This window comes from Numida meleagris, chromosome 7 (genome assembly GCF_002078875.1).
Source record: "Numida meleagris isolate 19003 breed g44 Domestic line chromosome 7, NumMel1.0, whole genome shotgun sequence".
In the NCBI taxonomy this organism is placed as follows: Eukaryota; Metazoa; Chordata; class Aves; order Galliformes; family Numididae; genus Numida; species Numida meleagris.
The window spans coordinates 23813443-23834340 of NC_034415.1; the positions used below are offsets into that span (position 1 = coordinate 23813443).

The 20898-nt window shown below is 51.3% G+C and overlaps 1 protein-coding gene across 4 annotated transcripts; it reads right to left on the reverse strand.

Annotated features, from left to right (window-relative positions):
• On the reverse strand, positions 11653 to 15543 carry DMRTA2 (DMRT like family A2). Of its 4 annotated transcripts, none has more exons than XR_002441024.1 (4): positions 14670 to 15543; positions 13232 to 14545; positions 12585 to 12708; positions 11653 to 12045 (listed from the first exon to the last, which is right to left on the reverse strand). XR_002441024.1 is itself a non-coding variant. In XM_021404168.1 (2 exons), the coding sequence occupies exons 1-2, from the start codon at positions 15160 to 15162 to the stop codon at positions 13677 to 13679; spliced, it is 1362 nt and encodes a 453-aa protein (XP_021259843.1). In that variant the 5' UTR covers positions 15163 to 15543; the 3' UTR covers positions 12727 to 13676. The 4 variants fall into 4 exon arrangements, 1 of the variants encoding a protein (XP_021259843.1); XR_002441023.1 differs by having other exon boundaries at positions 12581 to 12708; XR_002441022.1 differs by lacking the exon at positions 11653 to 12045 and having other exon boundaries at positions 12123 to 12708.

Below are 20898 nucleotides of genomic sequence, written 5' to 3' on the forward strand. Positions count from 1 at the left end.
GTACACATTTTCAGTTGGCTGTGACCATTTAACTGAACAAGGAGTCATCTGCCTTAATCATTACTATTAAATTTATTATTCATTAACCACATAAATCATTTAAATTTAGGACCTGGAAATCAGTGTGAGACACTGACTGCTGTCAGTTTCTGATAGCTGGCAAAAGCCTGTCCTCTGGTGCTGCCAACCTGGATTCCTAAACAGCAGGTCAGATCTGGACTTGGACTACTAGGAAAATGTGATGTTTAAAGCAATGTCATTCCCTCGATTTTGTCAAGTCTTTATGGTTGGTGACTTCATTTTTTTCTCCCTCAACCAGATGGCTGAAAGTTTACTTAAAAGCAAACTGAGGTTCTCATGGACTACCAGGATTTCAAGAGTCAGATTTTACAGAAATCCTTTCAGTAGTAGGAGATACTCAGCAAGTCACCTTAACCAGTACTCATAGGTGCAGTAATTGTTCTTGTTTCTGTCTTTCAAGCTCCATCTAGTTACTGGGCATGACATTTTGGGCTGAGGATGCAGGACTTCACCCGAGTCCCCACGTGACCCCTCTCTTGAGCACATGGGAACTCTTCACAGAGCAGGAAATTTAACCAAAGCCTTCTGAGTTTCAGCCAGATGCCCAAACCACAGCACCACCGTCTGAATTTACTTGTAAGAGAGACACCTCTTAACCTCTGCACTTCCACTACGGACATTTGAACAAGAGCTCAGCATGCACGGATGGCACCTTTAAGGTTTTAGCCGCGATTGTTAAAACAAAGAGGATTAGGGTAAAGTACCACTATTACAAACCCGATCTCCTGCATTGTCCTAATCACTCTTTTAGCCTTTCTCAGGATAGAGGCTGCTTCCTGAGCCCTTTCAAGCATCCTACACCACTGCTCTGTGACTAAATCTCTGCAAGGAAGAGGAAAATACATGCTGAAGAAACACAGTGCCTAGTGAGATTTTCAAAAGGATTGTAATGGCAGTTAGGTAGAAGACGCTTTGAAAACTGTATCCCGTGCAATCACAGGAATCTGCTACCTAACCTAGAGAGGAGAGATGAAGTTTTAAGAGGCAGAACAAGAGTTACTGAAGAGATTCTGCCAAAGACAGATGTGCCAATTAAAGTACAAAGCACATGGAGGAGGAAATAGTATTGCTGCAGGACAAAGGAAAAATCCCTTCTTTTAGTTAGATTATGTTCATTGAAAACTTCAGTGCAAAACTTAGCATGTAATTTTATGGCTAGAGTACTTTCATGGCAATGGTATTAAAAAAAAAAAAAAGCACTGGTTAACAACTGCAATATTAAAAATTTAAGTCTAATCTAATGTCCAGTCTCCTCAAAAGGTTTTGGATTGCCTTCCTATAGAGCTGTGATACATATGAAGGAAATCTTTTCTTTATTTTTCCCCCTTCTTAATATTTTTCTAGGAATGCAGTTTCCTATTTCTGCAATAAATAAAGAAACAAATATATAAATAAGTAATACAGAAAATTAGTTTTTAAACAGGTGTAATGAAAAGACAGGGGAAAAGATATGACTTCAGATGACTTAATTTTTACTTAACCCAAGATAGATCACTAATAGAAACCAGATATGTTCGAAACTTAATTTTATACCCTTCATGGCCACATGACTTCTTCTAGTTTTTAGATAACCCTGAGACACATATTAAGAGGTCTGCCAAAATTGCTTTTTTTTTTTTTCCTTGGTGAGAAACTATTTCTCCTAAATACATCAGATTTCATTTTGACAGAGCTCCAGTTAATAAGATGAAATTCGATATGCATATTGTGCATCCCTTTTGCAATTCCTTTTTTATATTCTGTGGTGCATTTCTGGAAGGACAAGGAGCCCATTGGGTTATATTCATATAAGCCTGCTTGGTCATCAAGAAAGAACTGAATGAAGAATGCAAGAAAAATGAGACTAGTGACTTTTTTGTCTTATCTTTGTTCTTCACTATCAGTAAAATAACATGAAATATCTCAAGAGATCTTTGAAGAAAAAAAGAAAGAAAGAAAGCCTTTTCTTTTTCTCAGTTGCGTTTTTCTTGACTATAAATTACTTTGCTCTTCACCAGCAGTTCTACTGCACTGATAACTGTAACATTGGTCTTTCTATGTACAGGAAGAGGCAGCATATTCACAAGGTTAGCACCCAACCTGTTTTTCCTCACCAATGTTTACAAAAAAAGATGAGTTCTAACTGGTTATTACTGTGTTTTGGTGAATGCTTGAAGCTGTCCAAGACACACAGAAGAAGCATTTCTGCATTGTCTAGACTGTGAAATCTTCAAAGACACAGGAAAAAAGTCAGTATGAAAGTCACTTAGGCCATGCAAAAAAAAAAAAAAAGAGCAGATAAGAGTTTACAAGCTCATGTCTAACATATTGCCATTGGTATTTCAAGTTTAAAATTGGTTATCAGGTCTACTACCTTATTTTTTATCTTACCTTTGAAGTATAGATTTCATAGAGCTCGTTCAGGTATAGATTTTGGTTTTAATGTCACATTCCAATTTCTCATACGTATCACAAATCACAGAATTGCAGGGGTTGGAACTGACCTCAAGAGATCATCGAGTCCAACCCCCCTGCCAAAGCAGGTTCCCTACAATAGGTTGCACAGATAGGTGTACAGACGAGTCTCAAATATCTCCACAGAATGAGACTCCACAACCTCTCTGGGCAACCTGTTCCAGTGCTCCATAACCCTTACCATAAAGTTCTTCCACATGTTATTATGGAACTTCCTATGCTCAAGTTTTCGGCCATTACTCCTTGTCCTATCGCTACGCACCACCGAGAAGAGCCTGGCCTCATCCACTTGCCTCCCAGCTCCCTTTAGATATTTATAAATATTTATCAGATCCCCTCTCAGTCTTCTTTTCCCTGAGCTGAACAGACCCAGGTCACTCAGCCTTTCCTCATAAGAAGATGCTCCATTCCCCTTATCATCTTTGTGGCCATCTGCTGGACTCCCTCTAGGAGATCCCTGTCATTTTTGAACTGGGGAGCCCAGGACTGGATACAGTAGTCTAAATGAAGCCTCATCAGGGCAGAGTAGATGGGGAGGATCGTCTCCCTATCGTTATCTTCCTAACACACACAACACAACCTTCTTCACAAAACACCAGTTTCTCGCTGATCTTTTGAGAACATATTTGCTGGACCCCTGGGTGCCACTGAGCCCAGCCATGGCTGATTGCACCTAGCTGCAAGGCTCTGTGCAACCTGCTGCTTGCTTACAAAGTCAGAAACAGCCTGCATAAAGACACAGGCAATATCCCACACTGATTTCAGCACTTTTCTCAAGAGTCCATGACAATGAAAACGGAAAATAGTAATGTAATTTCACAAGAGTCAGTGCCAGCTACTAGACTTATCTCAGATATAGCAGGTGTGCCGGCTGATGCTTTAAAATATTTTTAAGCCAACAGTAACCCAACGGTAACCCAAAATATCAAATAAAAAGACTGTAATATCTTGTTTCCACAGCCCCTCCGTGTTTGACGAGTTGCAGTGTGCTTCTACAACACTGAGAAAAATAAAGCCACACCCACATTTAACAATAATTGCTTCATGGAAGCTAGAAGTCAAGAAATACCCCCAAAAAATAAACCAAATACTCACAAAGGGAAGGATCAGGTCCTTCAGACTCCAAAGGCTGATGTAACCCAGGCGGAAGCTCCTCTCTGGGGCAGGAGCTGCTGAGGGAGCTGAGGCACAGGGCACCCGCCGCCATTTTGTCGCAATTAGAAAATGGCGGGAAGCCAAACGAGCCCCCTACCTCAGTCATGGCTGCCGAGAACTGCAACAAGCCTGGGGAGGAGGAGCAGGGGCAACTTTGGGACCTGGGGCTGAATCACTGGGTGGGGAAGGAGGCAGTGGGATGTTGCTGGGACACCCACAGATGCCCTCATCGACAGGTGCACCCATCACGTGCAGTTGCTGGGGTGGCACTGAGGGGCTTTCCCGCCCAAAGCCAAGTCAGGCAGCTGCTGCACCTCACCTCATGCAGCAGCAAAATGCTGGCTTTGGCTCCAAGCAAGGTTATAAAACAATTATAATTTTATAAAATTATAAAAGCTGAAATGCTTGTTAATTGCACAGGATGTGACTAAAACTGTTGGAAATCGTGTTGTCATCTTACAGTTGGCATTTACATTACGACTGTGGTTTTTTTCATGTTTTATCACAGGGGTTGTTCATCATAGAATCACAGGATCATAGAATGGACCAGGCTAAAAAGGACCTCAAAGATCATCAAGTTTCATCCCCACTGCTGTGTGCAGGGTCACCAACCACTAGACCAGGCTGCCCAGAGCCACACGCAGCCTGGCCTTAAATACCTCCAGGGATAGGGCATCCACAACCTCTCTGGGCAACCTGCTCCAGTGCGTCACCACCCTCTGAGTGAAAAACTTCCTCCTAATATCTAACCTACATCTCCCCAGTCTTAGTTTAAAACTATTCCCCCTTGTCCTATCACTATCATCGTTGGTTTTGTTTTTACCTTTAGCTGGGTTTTCCCTCTCACTGTCATCTTCTTATAAAACACTGAGTCATCACAGTGGTATTTGTCTCCACAGCTATCACACACATGATTGTTTGGATGAGACAGTGATTTTCCTACATTCTCTTTCAGCAGACTAAATTCCACCTTCAATATTTGAGTTTCATTCCATAAGAAAAAAAAAAACTGCTTAAATGATGGCCCCATATCCTTATTTTCTTGTCTTTTAAGAGTTCTACAGCGTTGCCAGCACTTCAATGATATTTTAACAGCGGGTCTCACATTCCTGCTTTCTTTGAGTGCTTTCTCATTCCTTCAGACCTCAGAACCAAGACAGATGGGTTTGCTGGAGTGCCAACAGGATTTCCCCTGCTTCCAACAACATGAATGTCTTTATTGTTCATTAAATGCCTTTCTGCAAAATGGTATTTCTGTAGCATTAATGTTAGAAGCCTGTAGGATTGTTAAAAAAAAAAGTTTTATTATTTTTGTTCTCCACCCCATATTCCATCCTGTTAAGTCTATTGACTTAATAAAACAAGCCACCTACAATTATTTGTCATTTTTAAACACAGTAAGGTAATGTCAGTAGGAATAGCCATTTTCAATGCAAGTTCTCTAGGCAAAGAACTCATAAATCATTGTCTGCCTAAGGAGCTCTCTAAGGAGAAAGTTTGCACTTCTTCATCTTGTTTGCTCTGCTGGTTGATTGGCACGTATCTCTGTATATAACTATATCTATGGCACAATGTTATAATAGCAAGGAAAACAAAGTTATTATCCCTACCTGACATTTCAACAGCAATACTTGGGAAATACTGTCCCTGAAAAACACAGAACAAAGGGTTACAATTAACACTAAGAAGTGTTAATTAGACAGAGCTGGAATTACTTATTATAAAGCAGAATGTATTTTACCTCTCCATGTGTCACAACAGTATAGCTTCCTGAAACAAGTCAGGGCTCTGCTCATGCAGTGGGAAGAGAGGAAATATATAACCCCTTGTTGCTATACTTTCTCACTGAACAAGTACTTATTAACAAGCTTATTCTTTGGCACGTTAGTATATAGTCAGGACATAGGGTCTCTTTTGCCATTGTTAGAGCTCTGCTCTAAACTCCGAGGAATTTGACACATTTTAATGAATGAAGACAGAGTCCAGGAGAGCTTTCCTGCAATAGAGATTGCACGCTTAATTAGGACCCTTATTAAAAATAAATACTCAAGTAATACAAAAGTCTGCAATTCAAGCTCTATACATCTCATGCTAAAACTGAAAACTGACATTTTCTTTAACTGAAATTGTTTTGAGTAGCTCAAGGTCACACAGTGTTGATAAATAAGCAGCAGAATTTAGTACACAAACCAAATCTTCTGAGACTCGTGTGCATTTTTCACTACAAAACCTCACAGCTTCCTTCATTTACAAGGTCCCAGTGCTCCTCTGCAACAGCAAATTCTCATTCCACAAAAATAAGCCAGTGAAAGTTAAACAAACCAACCCATATAGATAAGGGATAATTGTACCTTTCTAAAGACTTGGTATAAGAAATAAACATGATTTACTTAAATGTACCACACTCAGATGAAATGTCAGTCCTACTTATTTCAAGAATCATTTCATTTTCAGATTAATCTCTGAACAGATAAGGAGCCCACACCCATAGAGCATCAGCAGCACGTGGCTACCACAGGAAGCAATTCTGGGCTGTGCATCCTGCTTCAAGGCAAAATTCAGTGCTTGGTTTTATGAAGAAACAAAGGTGAGTCCAGAATCTGTAAACATAACACGTGAGACTCCCACCTGCACCAAAAATTAGAAGGAAAAGAAACTAAATCACAGTCATTTGTGTCAAAATAAAGCCCAATTACTGCCAATCAGCGCAATAAGCTAATAAAATACTGTAATTGTTTTTATCGCTCACAAGGCCTTCCAAAGATTTAATATAAATAACCACAACATATTATTATTAAAAAAAAAAAATGCTCAGGAGGAAAAAAAAAACATTAGAGGTTTTTACCTGCTTAAATATTTTTCATAAAGTTTAAAAAAATAAACAGTAGTTGGAGAGTAAAAAATGCAAATATTTAAAACTTAGCATGATCTGAGGATCTGTCTAAAAAAATTGTGCTCCTCAGGAAAAAAAATGTAATTAAAAAACAATTTTTGCTACGATGAAGTTAATCCTTGGATTGGTGAAGCATAAGTTTCAATTAAGGTTGGAAAAAGATTCATGATACCATAAACATCTACAAAACAATAGACACAGTCAACAAAGATGGCTCTGTGCAAAACATTTACTGAAAATCACCAACAGGATCCCTTTCACTGTTGCATTTTGGATGCCAGATGGCTGGAGGGAGTTCCAGCAGGCAATTTCTTAATGAGAGAGCCTCTGCCCAATATCTTCCACATCCATCAGATGCAGCATCTACCCTGCTGAGGCATCCAAGAAAAATATAGGTTTTTACCAATGACTCCACCATATCAATTTTAGCTTTTTACAGTTTATAGCATATCGTTTGATCTTGCTCAGTTCAGCCCGCCTAACCATGACTAACTTATCTTAGATGTTTCAGTGATTAGTAATTCTCGTAAAATAACATGGGAGATAAGGCTTACAGGTCAGCCCTGACTTTAGCACATCTATTGCTCATTGCCCTCATCGCCACAGACTTGCTACTAAACAGAACCATCTCCTATTTGATAGCTGAGTACATCACTTTGCCAGTTCTGTTCTACAGTTCGAAACCACTCTGCTCTCCAAACATGCTTGTAAACACACATTGCACAGGATTTGAGCTCTTCTCAGATCAAAGATACACATATCCTTCCATGCTAAGATAAAACAAGCTTTTCTTTTGGTGACCAAAGCACCAGTCACCAAAAGAAACAGCTGGGCACTGTCCCAAGAGGAGATATTAAGAAGCTAAAATGGACAGTTTCTCACTGGGACAGTTAACATACATTTCAGTATGACATCAGAATCCTTAGGCACTTCAGTGTAACACTTGAGAAACAACTCAGAATGGTGAAGCACAGCATAACACCTTTGTCAGCTTCTCCAGAGTCTGCCAGAGGTGTGGATTCTTCAATGCCATTACACTCTCAGTAATTTATAGTTGAGTTAACACTTTAGTGTACAAGAGATGATGCTTGGAAGCTGTACAATGGATGAATCCCCAAATCCAGCAAGCCTCATACTCCTTTTTTTCGTTCTCAAAAGTATGTTCCAATTAATCTAAAAAAAAAAAAAAAGGAAAAAAAAAAGAAAGAAAGAAAATCAGCTACGGTTTTGGGATCCTTTTCACCCATTACTCAAGAAAGAGATAACATAACTTGTAAAGAAGAAGCCCTCTTAACTCTAAGCTGCACTGGTTAAGGCAAAGCTTTCATGAAGAAGGCCATGGATTTTAGAGAGGGACCGTCCCAAGTTTGCCTGCCAGATGTACTAGAGCATTTCCTTATCTTGGTTCCACTGTGTTAGGATTATTTTCTCTGTGTCAAAGCAAAGATTCATGAGAGAAATTAACTATAATTCATCTCTCTAGGCATGAAAGAGCCAGACATCTCGCAACTTCATTCTAGTGCTGTAGACTGAGCACTGCAGTTTTATTCCATCTTCTGTGTGTGCGAACACCTGCCATTTACTCCTATTGAACAGGTCTTTAATTAAATTCTCGTAACCAGTGTGAGATATCCAAGTCTTCCCTTGCAAAGCAAAAGCTCTTTAAATTATAATCTCCAGCATTTGCCCCTTTCATTTGGCTGTAAACAGCTGTGGCTAACCTTTCAAGCGGGAGATTTAGAAAACTGGGGAAATCCATAGGTTCTACCCAAGAAAACCATGGGCTTCCCCAAACCATAAGAAGAAATCAATATCCTATATCCCACTTACAAGAAAGTAAGGTAACTTTTTTATACCTTTGTTCCCCATGAAGCTGTTTCATCAGCAAGTCAGTCCCTGCTGTACAAATCCAAGCTTGTTCTGACAGTGCCTTCTCCTACTGCCCTAGACGCTCTTGGTTGGCAGCTCATGGTCCCTGGGTGCAGCTCCCTTCAGTAGGAGTCATGCCCTCCTCCTTTCCCTGACTCCACAACCCGCTGACCTCTAAGCCCTTTTCAGAATCTGCCAAATGGTTTGCAGGGCCACTGCCTCACTAGCCTTGCTCAAATCTTGTTGAATTTCTGTGAACCTCTTCTACATTCTGGGTCAGGGTGAGCAACCCATTGCACTTCCAAACATCTGATTTTAGCGAAGACCTCTGCATTTTAAGGCCAGCCAGTCTTGTTAAATCTCTCTGTAAACATAAATCCCAAACAGATCTTTTAAAAAGCCTTTGTAATTCATGCTTTCCATCTGCCTGTCAGACCACACCAAGAGATTCACTCTGTTGCTGGTTTCCTTTCCATTTCCTTCTCCCCAAACGTCTGCCCTGCTGTCACAACCCTACACACATACGCGCAGATCCTACTCATCACATATGCCAGCTTCAACAGTCAGCTACTTTCTAAATACACAAATAGCAGATTTGTAACTATTGAGGGACAGTGAGACTCTGTGTGACTGTTTTCTGTGAATTCCTACATCATTTTCTGAAATTAATCTAGGTGTGTCTTCCCCAGTCATTTCTCATCCATTCCCGTATTGAGAAATAATAATAATCACCATGGAGAACCCTTAACATAACTCTTACTAGCTTTACATTAACAAAGTCCAACACAACAGTTATAAAAGAAAGGAAGGAACATAAGGCAGGAAAAACATCTCCAGACTCAGGCTTGCTGACAAATGGGAGCTCGCTATCACATTGGGATGGAGCAAACCTCAGATTTTGCCATGGTTAGAAATGCTCAGCAAATAACTCATTGCAGCTGGGGCTGTTAGCAATGCCTTCCTGTCTCTAAGCATTTCCATCTCTCTCTTTTACTTGCTTCCACATGAGCACTCAGTGAGTCACTGCAAAAATGCCCATCACCATTTTGCATTGGTGACCACTTGCTCAGCCTGCACTGTGAGCACACACGTAACTGAATTTCCCGATCTGCCATTATAACTGAAATTATGAACTCCTAAATTTCCTTGAAAAGGAAAGTCCTGCACATAGCATCTTTCTCCTCTAGCTTAGCACTGCGTGCAATCAGCTCCTGAAGGCTCTCCCAGGCAGGGACCTTTCTGGCAGCCTCACACTTTTCCCGAGCATTTCCCAGCCCTCCCACCACCCGCTGCACTGAACTCTCCCTTAGCTCCTACGAACCCAGTTCCCTGCGGGCCTCATGCTGCCGTTCTGGGCTGGAACTCGCCCCGCAGTTACAGCTCAGCACGGGAGCTGCGCAAAGATAGGCCCTTCCCTATCTCCTACCTCCCTCTTCCCTCTTCCCTCTTCCCTCTTCCCTCCTCCCTCCACCAGCAGCTCACAGCAGCTCGGCCACGCAGCCCCACCTCCCCCCCGCTAACCCCCTCGCACCTGCCCTAGGGCGGGCCTGCATCCTGCCCCGCCTCGCCCTCATCCCGGCCGAGTCCCCGCACTGACACTTTCTGCCCTCAGTAGTTCCCATCAAATCCCGAGACTTCGAGGACCAGAGCAGGGCCGCGGCGGGACCGGCCGCCGGTACGGGCTGCTCCTGCCGCCCTGCAGCCGTGGGTTGTGTGCCGGGCCGTGCAGAGCCATGCCGTGCCAATGTAATGCCGAGCCGTGCCATGCCATGCGGCGTCATGCAGTGCCGTACAGTATCAATGTAGTGCCGTGCCGAGCCATGCCGTGCCGGACCGTGCCGAGCCGAACTGTTCCATGCAGTGCAGTGCCCTGGTATGCAGTGCCGAGCTGTGCCTTGCAGTTCTGTGCCCGGCAGCGGGTTTGGCTCTAGGGTCAAGAGAGCTCCTTCAGTTTGTTGGATTTCCTACTTCGGCTGAAATGCAGGGAGCTGGTAGTTAGGGGATAGCTTTTAGATGAAAACGCCTGCTAGCATTCATTTTCTCTTTTCTTATTTTTTTTCGAGAATGAGAAGTTCGTTTTAGAAATGAAAATGGCAAAGTGTGGTGTAAATTTGAGTTTTGCGTCTCTTTTCTTCTAACTCAGACCCAACAGCGGGTTGTCGTTCTTTCTCTATTAGAAAGGTGGGGGGGGGGAGGGGGAGGAAGGAACTCGAAAAGAACAGTAACGAGGCAAGAATGTTTTTTGCAAAAAAAGAGTTGGCATTTCTGGTGGAACCCAGCCGAAACGAGACGAACATCGCGACAGACCTTCGCGTGTCTTCATGGATCCTAAAAGCGGCAGCGAGCCGCAGAGAGGCCGCCGGGCTCCGGCAGCGCCACTGCCCCCTGGGACGCGCGGAGCCCCGGGAGCGCCCTCGGGCCGCAGAGCTGCTCCTCCTCAGGGCCCTCACCTGCTCACTCACACTGACAGATAGGAAATACTTTCAGGTCGCCGTTGTTCTGGCACAGGGGTGATTGCTGCGGTTGCTAGGGGATGTTACTGCAGCACGGGTGGTGCCCTCTACTTAAGGGCAGACAGAGGTGTCTCCTCTCCCGGGGAACGTGAGAAGTCGCTGCGCGGGACGCAGGCCCGAGCTACGTGCTCCCACCTCGGGACCAGCCCGGGACAGGGACGCAACGCTGGGGGAAACGAAGGGGACGCGTCTCGGGGAGGCAGCGGGGTGAAGGGATGGGGAGAGCCGCTTCCGCCCCAGCTGGGGGCTGCGCAGGGCCCCGGACCGAGCGCGGAGCAAAACGCGGAGACGGAGCCGGAGAGAAGCGACCTCCTCCCCGGCCCCTTTACCCCCGTGCCGGGGCGCGGCTCTGGAGCAGGGTGGGAGAGGAACGGCCCCCCGGGCTCAGAGCCCCCCGCGGCCCCAGCTGGAGGCAGCCTCCCGCGAGCAGGCACCGAGAGGTTCATTTTAGGTGAAGGAATGTCATTTCGCTACTAAATGGTTAGTCTAATTTGATCTTTATTATGCCGTGGATTAGGGCTGATTCATATTAAACACCGCAGCAGTTCATGTAACTGCGGAACGTGTCCCGCTGTATGTACAGCCGCCTCCGTCCCTGAGACCGATGGATTAAGATTTAATTAACAGCGAAGTTTGCGAGCAGCCGCGGGCTCACAAATAATTGATACGCAATGCCGCTGATTTTTATTCAAGTGACAGCATTTTATTTCACTCTGAAAGTGCACTGAATATTTGATGGGTGCCAGAGGCTTCCGTAGGCCAGTCTCCAAACTCAAGGGAGGTTTTGAGATTTTTGTGGCGCCCACGGGAATGACATCCATGGGGACTCACCCCCTCCTCCTGCTCCCCCCCATATGAGAATTAATCATCGTGATCCCCAGCTGTCGGCTCCATGAACCCAAGGCATGGCAGTTCTGGTAACTCGCCCCGTTCGGCCACCGCCACAGCCCTTTCTAACTAAGAGAGAGCCGGGATAAACCAACAGCCGCCGAGCCCTTCCCAGCAGGGCTCGAATGTGGCTCTTTGTGGCCCATTCATGGTGCTGGGCAGGGAAACCCATCCTGCACTAAGTCAGCCGACCTACACCAAAAAAAAAAAAAAAAAAAAAAAAGTTTATTCAGATGCTCAAAGTCCATCTTTTTTTTTTCTTTCTTTTTTTCTAGTCTAACATAACCCCGGTGCTTTACAGCCAAACAGACAACTCCTTTTCCAATTAAAGTGGAATTAGGAAACTCAATCAAATTAGCTCACTATTAAAGCCCTTCTTTATTAAACCGTTTTATTGTAGTGATATTAAGTTTCCCCCGCCCTTGGAACACGACACTCCACAAAGTTTCCCTCTCGATATTGATTTGGCCGCTCCGAGACGGACCGGGGTCAGCAGTGTTTACCGAGGAGCGATCCGCACTATTGGCTGCCCGAAGGGACCCCAACACCGCATCCAGCGAGCGGGGGCGGGCGGGTTCCTTCTCAATGCCGCCCCCGCTCACCCTGGGGCTCCCCACAATAAGCGGGGCCGCCCCCCATGCTCCTCCATGTCATCGTGCAGCGGTATTTGCAGAGCTCTTTGTGAAGGGAGAGCACAAACAGCGCGGCCGGGAAGGGGCTTCCATACCGACCGACTTGAGGAGCTCTGACGGTCTGAATTCCGCCGGCGCCGAACTCATTCTGCGGGAGCGATCGTTCTCCTGGGCCCAGCACTCCCTTCTGTGGGGGCTGCTCCTGGGAAGCACATGCACGCTACTGTAAAAAAAAAAATAATAACAATAATAATAAATAACAATAAATGACGCACAACCCAGTGGCGGAGGAGTGCTGCACACCCGCACGTCTGTTGTAACGGCGCTTCGGCAATGTCAGATTGTCTGAAAATGACAAAAAAATAAAAACAAAAAATCGGCAAGATATTTTAGGTATTTAGGGAAATGTCCCGGCTAAACACGCACCACTGGTTTTATTTTTCCTGGTGTGAATAAGAGCAGAACTGGAAACAAACACCTTTAACAATGCCAGGTGATAGGAAATCACTCCCGTCTGCACGCAGAGCTTTTATTTGTACATTTTCCGACAGCTTTCTGCTTCAGCGATGATGAAACGTAATTAAGCGCGTTTGTATAAATGCCATAAACTCCTTTAAATACTGCGCTCGCCACATGCATTCCCCAACACACACCCTCACCGTCTGACAAAGCACCACTTCCACTTATACCTTTGTTTTTTAATAGAAAATAACATTTATTTCTATGAAATGGAAACACAGAGTTACCTGTTAGAACAGCAAGAACTGCTACAGCGGAACAAGAAAGCAATGTCCTTGGGATCACACATGGAGGAGGCTATCACCCACCGGCCCCTGCAGACAGCCACCACCGCTCCGCGCTGCGTGTGTGTGTGTGTACAGCTCCGGGGCAGGAGGGAGGGTGGTGTGACGGCCTGTTTCGGTCCGGAGATACATTTCGCCTCTACGCCGGGAAGCGTTACGATGCGCCGCCTAACCCTTAGCTTAACGTTAATACCGAGTTCACCTACGAGTTACATTAATAACTTAGATTTCCATTTTATAACATTATACACTTGCTAGTATACATATATATACGTATGCGCGGGGGCAGCGCGCGCACCCCACGCCGCCCCGCAGATATCCGTGCCTATGGCCATAAGCACGCAGAGGGACCCGCACCCCGCCGCTCCCGCGCACGCCTCGCGCCGCACTATTGCTTCTCGGGGTTGTTGTTGACCATGGGCCCGTAGAGCCCCCCGGAGTACACCTGCTCCTTGTGCACGGCGGAGCGCTCCCGCATGAGGTCGCTGAAGGCGTAGTCCACGGGCGGGCGGAAGCCGAGCGCGGGCACGAGGCCGGCGGTGGAGTACGGGGCCATGAACGCGAGGCCGCGGCCGTGTGCCGAGTAGGCGAGGCGCAGCGGGTTGAGTCCCAGCGGCGCGCCCAGCGGGTAGGCGCCGGCTTCGGCCCCGAAGTGCGTGGCGTTGGGCTGCAGCGGGGAGAAGGCGGAGCGGCTGCCCAGCGCGCCGATGGCGGGGGCCATGGCGCCGGCGATCAGCGGGCGGTGGTGGGCGGCGGGAGCCGGGGGGAGGCCCTGCAGGGCGCCGTCCCGAGCCCAGCTCTCCTCGGGGCCCTTCTCCGGGCCGCGGTTGTTGAGGATCTGCTCGATGGCCTGCACCACGTCCCCGCCGCAGCCCTGCAGCACCAGCTCCAGCACGCCGCGCCGGTGCGCCGGGAAGACGCGGGTCAGGATGTCGATGGGAGTCCGCTGCCGACCGCCGGCCGAGGGCGACGGGTCCCGCTCGTCCTTGTCCGCCTCCGAGCCCGAGTCCGAGCCCAGCGGGCTGATGGAGCCCGGGCTCTCCTCGCCCTCCTTCGGCCCTTTGGAGACGGGCGAGCTGAGGAAGGACTCTCCGTCGCCGTTCTCCGAGCCCGAGCCGTGGCGGCCGTCCGGGGAGGAAGTGCCGGGCGCGGCCTCGCCGTCGGGGGACAGCGGCTTCCCGCTCGCCTGCTGCGGGGTGGCGGCGCGGCCGGGCAGCAGCGTCTTGGGGAACAGCTCGAACTTCTGCACCTTGGGCTCTGCGGGGCGCGGGGGGAGAAGGGAGGGAAAGAGCGCGTCAGCGCGGTCGGACGGGGGACGGGGCCCGGCCCGCGGCCCGCGGCCCCCGTCCCGCGGCCCCGTTCCCACGCGGCGCGGCCTCACCTGAGGCGCCGGCGCCTCCCTCGCCGCCGGCCCCGGCGCAGACGGAGCCGAAGACCTCGTAGGCGGGCCGGGGCGGGATGATGCCGTTGGCGGCCGCCAGGGCCAAGCCCTCGGCGGTGCCGTAGAGCAGCTGCAGCTCGCGGGCCTCGTTCTCCTCCTGCGCCTGCTGCCGGCGCAGCGCCACCTGGGCGGCCATGACGCGCTGCCGCTCGGCGATCAGCGTGCACTTGGCGCACATGCAGTCCTTCCAGCGGCAGTACCGCTTGTGGCCCTTCAGCGCCGACACCACCCCGTGGTTGCGGCACCGCGCGCACTTCGGCGTCCGCGGGTACTTCTCGGCCGCCCGCAGCAGCAGCGGCGGGGCACGCAGCAGGCTCCCGGCCACGCTCACCGGCAGGGTCGCCGCCGCCGCCGCGGCCGCCGCCGCCACTGAACTGGGGGGCACCGGCGGGGGCGCGGCGGGGACGCTGGGCAGCTCCGAGCGCAGCTCCATTCCGGCACCTCCCGGGTGCGGCTCCCGCCGCACGCCCGCCCGATACGGCCTCGGCGCCCCGACCCCGGACGCTCAGCGCTGCCCCGCGCGCACCCGGCGGGGCGGCCCCGAGCGCATCCCGCCGCGGTCCCGCCCGGCTCCCGGCTCCCCGCTCCCCGCTTTAGCTGCGGACACCCTCACGGCACTGCGACACCTCCAACGACGCGATCTCACCGACTAAAATCCAGCAGAAAAAAAAAAATAGTAAAAAATAAAAAATGCCCCCCGAGCTGCCGCACCATGCCAGGCTCGGACCGCAGCCCCGGCCCGGCTCAGGCAGCGGATGGCGGAGCCGGGACCCGCGCCCCGCGTCGGGTCGGGACGGGACGGCTCCGCTCGGTTCGGCCCCGCTCGGGACGCGCCGCTCGGCGCGTGCGGCCCTGGCGGCCGGATCTGCCGGGAGAGCGGGAGAGCGCGTTCGCCGCCCGCCGCCACTCGCGCTATTGTTGCTCCCCGCGTTGCCATTAGGCAACATTTGACAACAATGTGGCGCCTGCTATTGGCCAGGGGCGGGAGGCGCCGCTCTGATTGGCCGCCCGACGGGCCCGCCGCGTCCGCCCGGCGGCTGCCAGAGCGCGCCGCGCCCGCGGAGAGTCGGGAGGGTCCGGGGGGAGCGCGGAGCGGGCGTGGGTGTGCGTGTAAAAGTGCGCTCGATCGCTCGCTACCTGAGTTTGATTTCTTTTCCTTTAATCCAGTTGAAATCGTAGTCGTCTTGCCTACTACTTGGGTTCTTTTCATTTTTTCCAGAGTGTCACTTGTCATAAGGGTGGGGGGAAATACAGTGACAAGTCAGTCCGAGGTCTGCCTTCCACTTGGAGATTCTGTTTTATAACGGAATCTAACGACAGCTCTCTCGGTCCCTAGGGTACCTAGCGATGCCTTTCTTTCTTTCTCACTTTCTCTCGTTTCTCCCTTTCGCTCTTTCTCTGTTTCTCCCCTTCTCTCTCTTCCTTTCGTTCTTTCGTTCTGTTTCTCTCTCTCCTTCACTCCGCCCCCCTCCCCCCCCCGCAGGTGGATGCCGCAGCCCCGCGGTGCCCCCCAGTGCCGCAGCCCGCACGGCCCCGCCGTCCCCCCGCCGTTCCGCGGGGCCCGGTGCCGAGCTCGGCCCGGGAGCGGTGCGCTCACCCCGACGCTCTGCCTTTACCGTTAACCACCATTAACCACCCCGCTTTGACGTCACCCTCGCCGCTCTCCAGCCCGCGCGGGGAGGAGGTAACAGCTCGGGAGGTTCGGCGGGGAATGTCGGCGCCCGCCTGCCCGAGGGCTCGCACCTCCGTTTCCCACGGGACACCTCCGGGCTCCGCGGCGCATTTAGAGCCCCTCGTTCCCAGCCCCCGCGGCTCCTTCCCTAGAATGGGACCCGGCTGGGAGCCGCTCTGAGCCGCACGGAGCGGGCACGAGCGAAGCGCCCGGCCTCGCCTCGCTTGCTTTGCTCTGCTCGCCTTACCGTGCCCCGCTTCTCTTCGCTCTCTTTTCCCTTGCTTTCCCTTCCACCCTACCCCGCCGCCCCCGGCCCGCGGCCGCGCACTTTCCGCGAAGAGCTGCGGAGGGCCGCGCCCCGCCGCATGGAAAGCAGCGGTGGGTGCTGCTCCGCTGCCCCTTCCCTTTTGTCACAGCCCCGTGCTTACGAGAAGTACATCTGCAAGGCAGCAGATCCCTCAAACTTTTGCTATTTTTTATTACACTTTCATCCTTCTCTTTCCTTTATTTTTCTTTCCTTCTCTTTATGAAATGAGCACTTTCCCACTGACTTTCCGTGTGCGCAGCTGCCGCCCGCACTCGTGATGTAGGTGTTATAACACCTTTATTTAACACGGCCGTGAAAATATCCGATTTAATTTTATTTGCAACCGCTAATTTTACTCTCCAGGGAAAATTTCTCCTCTCAGCCGATTTCACTGGGATTTCGTAGAACTCGTTCGGGCACTTGAGAAACATTTAAAATATTGATTTGCGTCGGCTCAGCACGGGGAGAGAAAAGGGAAGAGGTCCTCTCTTCGTCCCAGCGCTCTGCTCTGGTTTTGCTGTTGTTTTGTCGCAGATCCCGTTCCCCCCGCTCTGCCGCAGCGGTCGGCGGCACCGGCCGCGGGCTCCGCTCTCTTCCCACCGCCCTTCTCTTTCAGCTTCGATATAAACGAAAGGGCTGAGGCATTCTGTCCGTTCGCGGCGGTTATAAGCGATCTATTTTGGAAATAGCCACGGGGCGAAAAAAAAAAAACACGAAATAAAACAAAGTCCTGGAGCTGCTCTGCAGCTAGGGAGACGCCGCGATTTCTGCTCGGAGCCTCACTCTTTGCTAAGATCGCGAACGGCGCTGGAGACTTTGGGCACCGCGACCGCGTTCCGAGCGGCACCTCCACTCCGAGCGGCGCGCCCAGCTCCGGGTGCTGATGCAGCGCTGCGGGGCCGCGTGGGGCCGGCACCTCGGAACGCAGCGCTCTGCGCTCGGACGCCGCTGCCCCCTCCTCGCTTCTGTCCCGGGGCAGCCCTGCGGACGCTCCCATCCCCAACGCTTCCCCGGGCGCGGTTTTTTTTTCAAATGTCGCTCTCAGTACTAATGCAACACTGAGATATTCAACTGTTATTTAGAATATACATATATATATTTATCGCAAGAATATAGACCGCGGCCCCGGGTCTCAGCAACGCCGAAGAGTCTGTGAGAGCTGCCCCGGCTCCACCACGAGATTTTAACGGGTTCCCACTCCCTGCTCCCTCCGCAGCCCTGGGAAGGCTCCCGGTGGCGGGGCTGCCCCTTACCGGCCCGGCCCGCTCCCTGCCCCAGCGCGGCCCCAGCCGAACCCCGCTCCCTCCTCCTCCCGGCCCCGGCCGCCGAAGGCAAAGCTTTCAAACGGGTTCCAGTGATGCTTGGTGTTCGCGTACAAAGCGTCCCGAGCAAACATGAGCCCGGACCCTGACTGTCACTTTTCAGCGGTATTTCGACAGTAACCATTCCTTCCTTCCCGTTTTTTCCAATGCTTCGGGAGCTCTCACAGCTCCCAAACCCGAGCGGCAAGACGAGCGGCGCGCACATTTGGTTTTATTCGCACAAAACCCGCGTTGGATGCGGGTCAGCCCGGACGCAAAGCCGCGATGTGGGGCGGCCGTGCCCCTCAGCTGCGTCCCGGCCCGCAGCGTCGTGTGCGCGTGCGGAAGGGGCCACCGCCCCGCGTCCCCTGACGACGCACGGGAGATGTCGGGGCACCCCCTGGGGCCCGTCCCGGGGAGCTGCTCGCTTCGGGGCCCCGCAGCGAGGGGACGAGGAGGGGACCCCTGCCCCCGCGCCCAGCGAACCGCGGCCCCGAAGCCCCGGGGTTCGGCCGCGGCCCCTTCCCAGGGCGGCCGGAGGACGAGAGGTCACGGCAGCGGCTGCGGAGCCGCGTGTGCCCTTCGTGATCCGCTGTGCCGGGCTCCGGCAGCCTTCAGAAAAGCGCTCCGCAGCCTTACAGCTCGATACAACTCAACGTGATCTTTTTCTTTCTTTTCTTTCCTTTCCTTTCCTTTCCTTTTTTTTCCCCCCCTTTCCGCATTCGGTATTTTGGTATATATTTTTTGTTTCCCTGCTATTTATTTCTCTCCTTGCTCCCACTCGGTTTCCCCACCAGCCCTCCCCGCGCACCGCAGCTCCGTGCAAAACTTGGAGAGGGCCGCACGCAGCGGTGCCGCCGCTTCTTCCCCCAATTACAGCCGTAAAATCTTAATTAAAAAGAGCGCGTCCATTGGCTGCCGGGCCGGGAAGGCAGACACGCACGGCCGGAAGCAGCCCAGAGAAATATAGTTCTCGATTCGTGTATTTTCATCTCGTTCTTAGCGGAAGACAGTTTGTAAGTACCCGCTAATGTTGGTGCTCTCGAAGGTTTCAATTGTTCTAGGGGGTTTGCCATTGACTTTTTCATTATTTACCTACTGAATCAAAGTAAGCAAATGCCATCTGTTTCCCTGCTGCTATCATCTTCACTTTTAATTATCCGCCCAGCAGCCTAATAGAGATGATATTAAACTAAATCTTTTTGACATTAAAAGTAATTATCCCCAAACCAATATTACAAGAATGGAAATTACCCTCCCCCAGCAGGAAGGACGCACATTCCTCCCGGCCCCGGCGAGTCCCAGTCCCGGGCGGGGCGCGCTGGAGGGGGGTCCCGTCGGCCCGGACTTCTCCTCTATCTGAAACATTATTAACTCCATTTCCCCGCTCCCAGTGGGGGAGGAAAAAGAGACAAGGGAGGGAGATTTGTGGAAGGGAATGAGCGGTAAATCGGGGCTCCGCTTCGCCCTGCTCGGGCCGCCGACGCCAACGCGGGGCTTTCGAGCCTTACGAACACCCCGTCCTACGCTCGCAGTCCGGAGAGAGCCGTTTCCGCCGCCCGACGGCACTGATCGGGCACGGGGTGCCGGTGCCGAGGGCACGGCGTTACGGGGCCGGGAGCGGCCCGCGGCTGGCGGTCCGAGCACCGCCGCTTCCACGCGAACTTCGCCATTTCGCCTTCCACTCCGCTTTAACGTGAGCCGGAGCCGTGTCCCCCGTTTCCTTTAATATGCGCTAAACTGAGCTAATTTTAATTGCATGTTTCAACTTTGCTAATTAAACAGAGTGGTCTAATTAAAAGTGACTAGGGAACAGTTTTAATTCAACCCTCTACTTCTTTTTTTTTTTTTTTTTAAACAATCCATTATGCAACAAATCCAGGGTAAGCCCTCCCTTTAAAAAAGCTACAGCCGATTGAGTTTTTACACCTTTTTACGCGCTCACAATGGGCAGACCTGACCCAACATATGTAGCGGCGGGGCCCGGCCCCCGGCTCCCGGCGGGGCACTGCGCGGGGGCCGCTGGCTGCTGCCGCCCGCCCGAGCGCTGGGGCCGGGGGCTGCGGGGCCGACCCGCCCGGCGGAGGTTGGAGTGGCAGAGCCCCGAGACGGCAGCCCGGGATTTGGGAAAATCGGGCTCTTTACACGCTTCATCTCTTCACCAAGTGCTCATTAGGTTGTTAACCTCTGGTTCACATGAAAGGGGCATGTGATGAATCCCCTCCCGAACAAATGGGCGCATCCCCCTTCAGGCACTGAACAAAGCCCTTAAAATAACTGCACAAGAAAGCCTTTAGTTGTTACTCTAAAATTTCTTTTCTCTGCGCGCTTGTGCCCATCCACACGCACACATACGGAAAGAAGAAGAACAGCGCACGCAGCAAAGTCGTCGTCGTCGTCCTCCGGCCCCCCCTCCACCCCGTGCGCCGGAGTTTAAACCTAAAACCCGGACTTGGGTCCCTTGGGGCTGCCCCGGGCTGCGACTTCCCAAGGGAAAGGAAGGAGCGGCACGGAGCGAGCGGAGCGGCGCTGGGGTGCTGTGCCCCTGGCGGTGTGGGACCCTTCTATCGCCTTTCTGCACGGCCGCCTGCCCTGGCAGGGCGTTTGTCGCTGACTCGGGGCGAGCCGGCAGGGCAAACGGGAGCAGAGCTGCGCCCCGGCATTCCCCCAGCGGTTGCGTGGATTTTCGCCTCTTTGAGGCTATTCCTTCCCCCCCCCCGCGCTTCTCTCTCTCCCTTTTTATTTCCCAGCCCTTCGGGCGCGGATTAAAGTGACAGACAATTTTCCCTTCGCACCTTATTGCTGGCTAAACGCGCCCGGAGACGCTGCCCGGTGGGGCGGGGGGCTCCGCTCTCCCAGCACTGCCCTGAGCCCGCGGCTCTGCGGGGG

Coding starts and splice junctions, on each gene's coding strand:
- DMRTA2 (XM_021404168.1), bottom strand. CDS start 15,162: ATGGAGCTGCGCTCGGAGCTGCCCAGCGTCCCCGCCGCGCCCCCGCCG. Junction 14,546..14,669: donor GGGAGGCGCCGGCGCCTCAG/GTGAGGCCGCGC, acceptor CGCGCCCCGCAG/AGCCCAAGGTGCAGAAGTTC.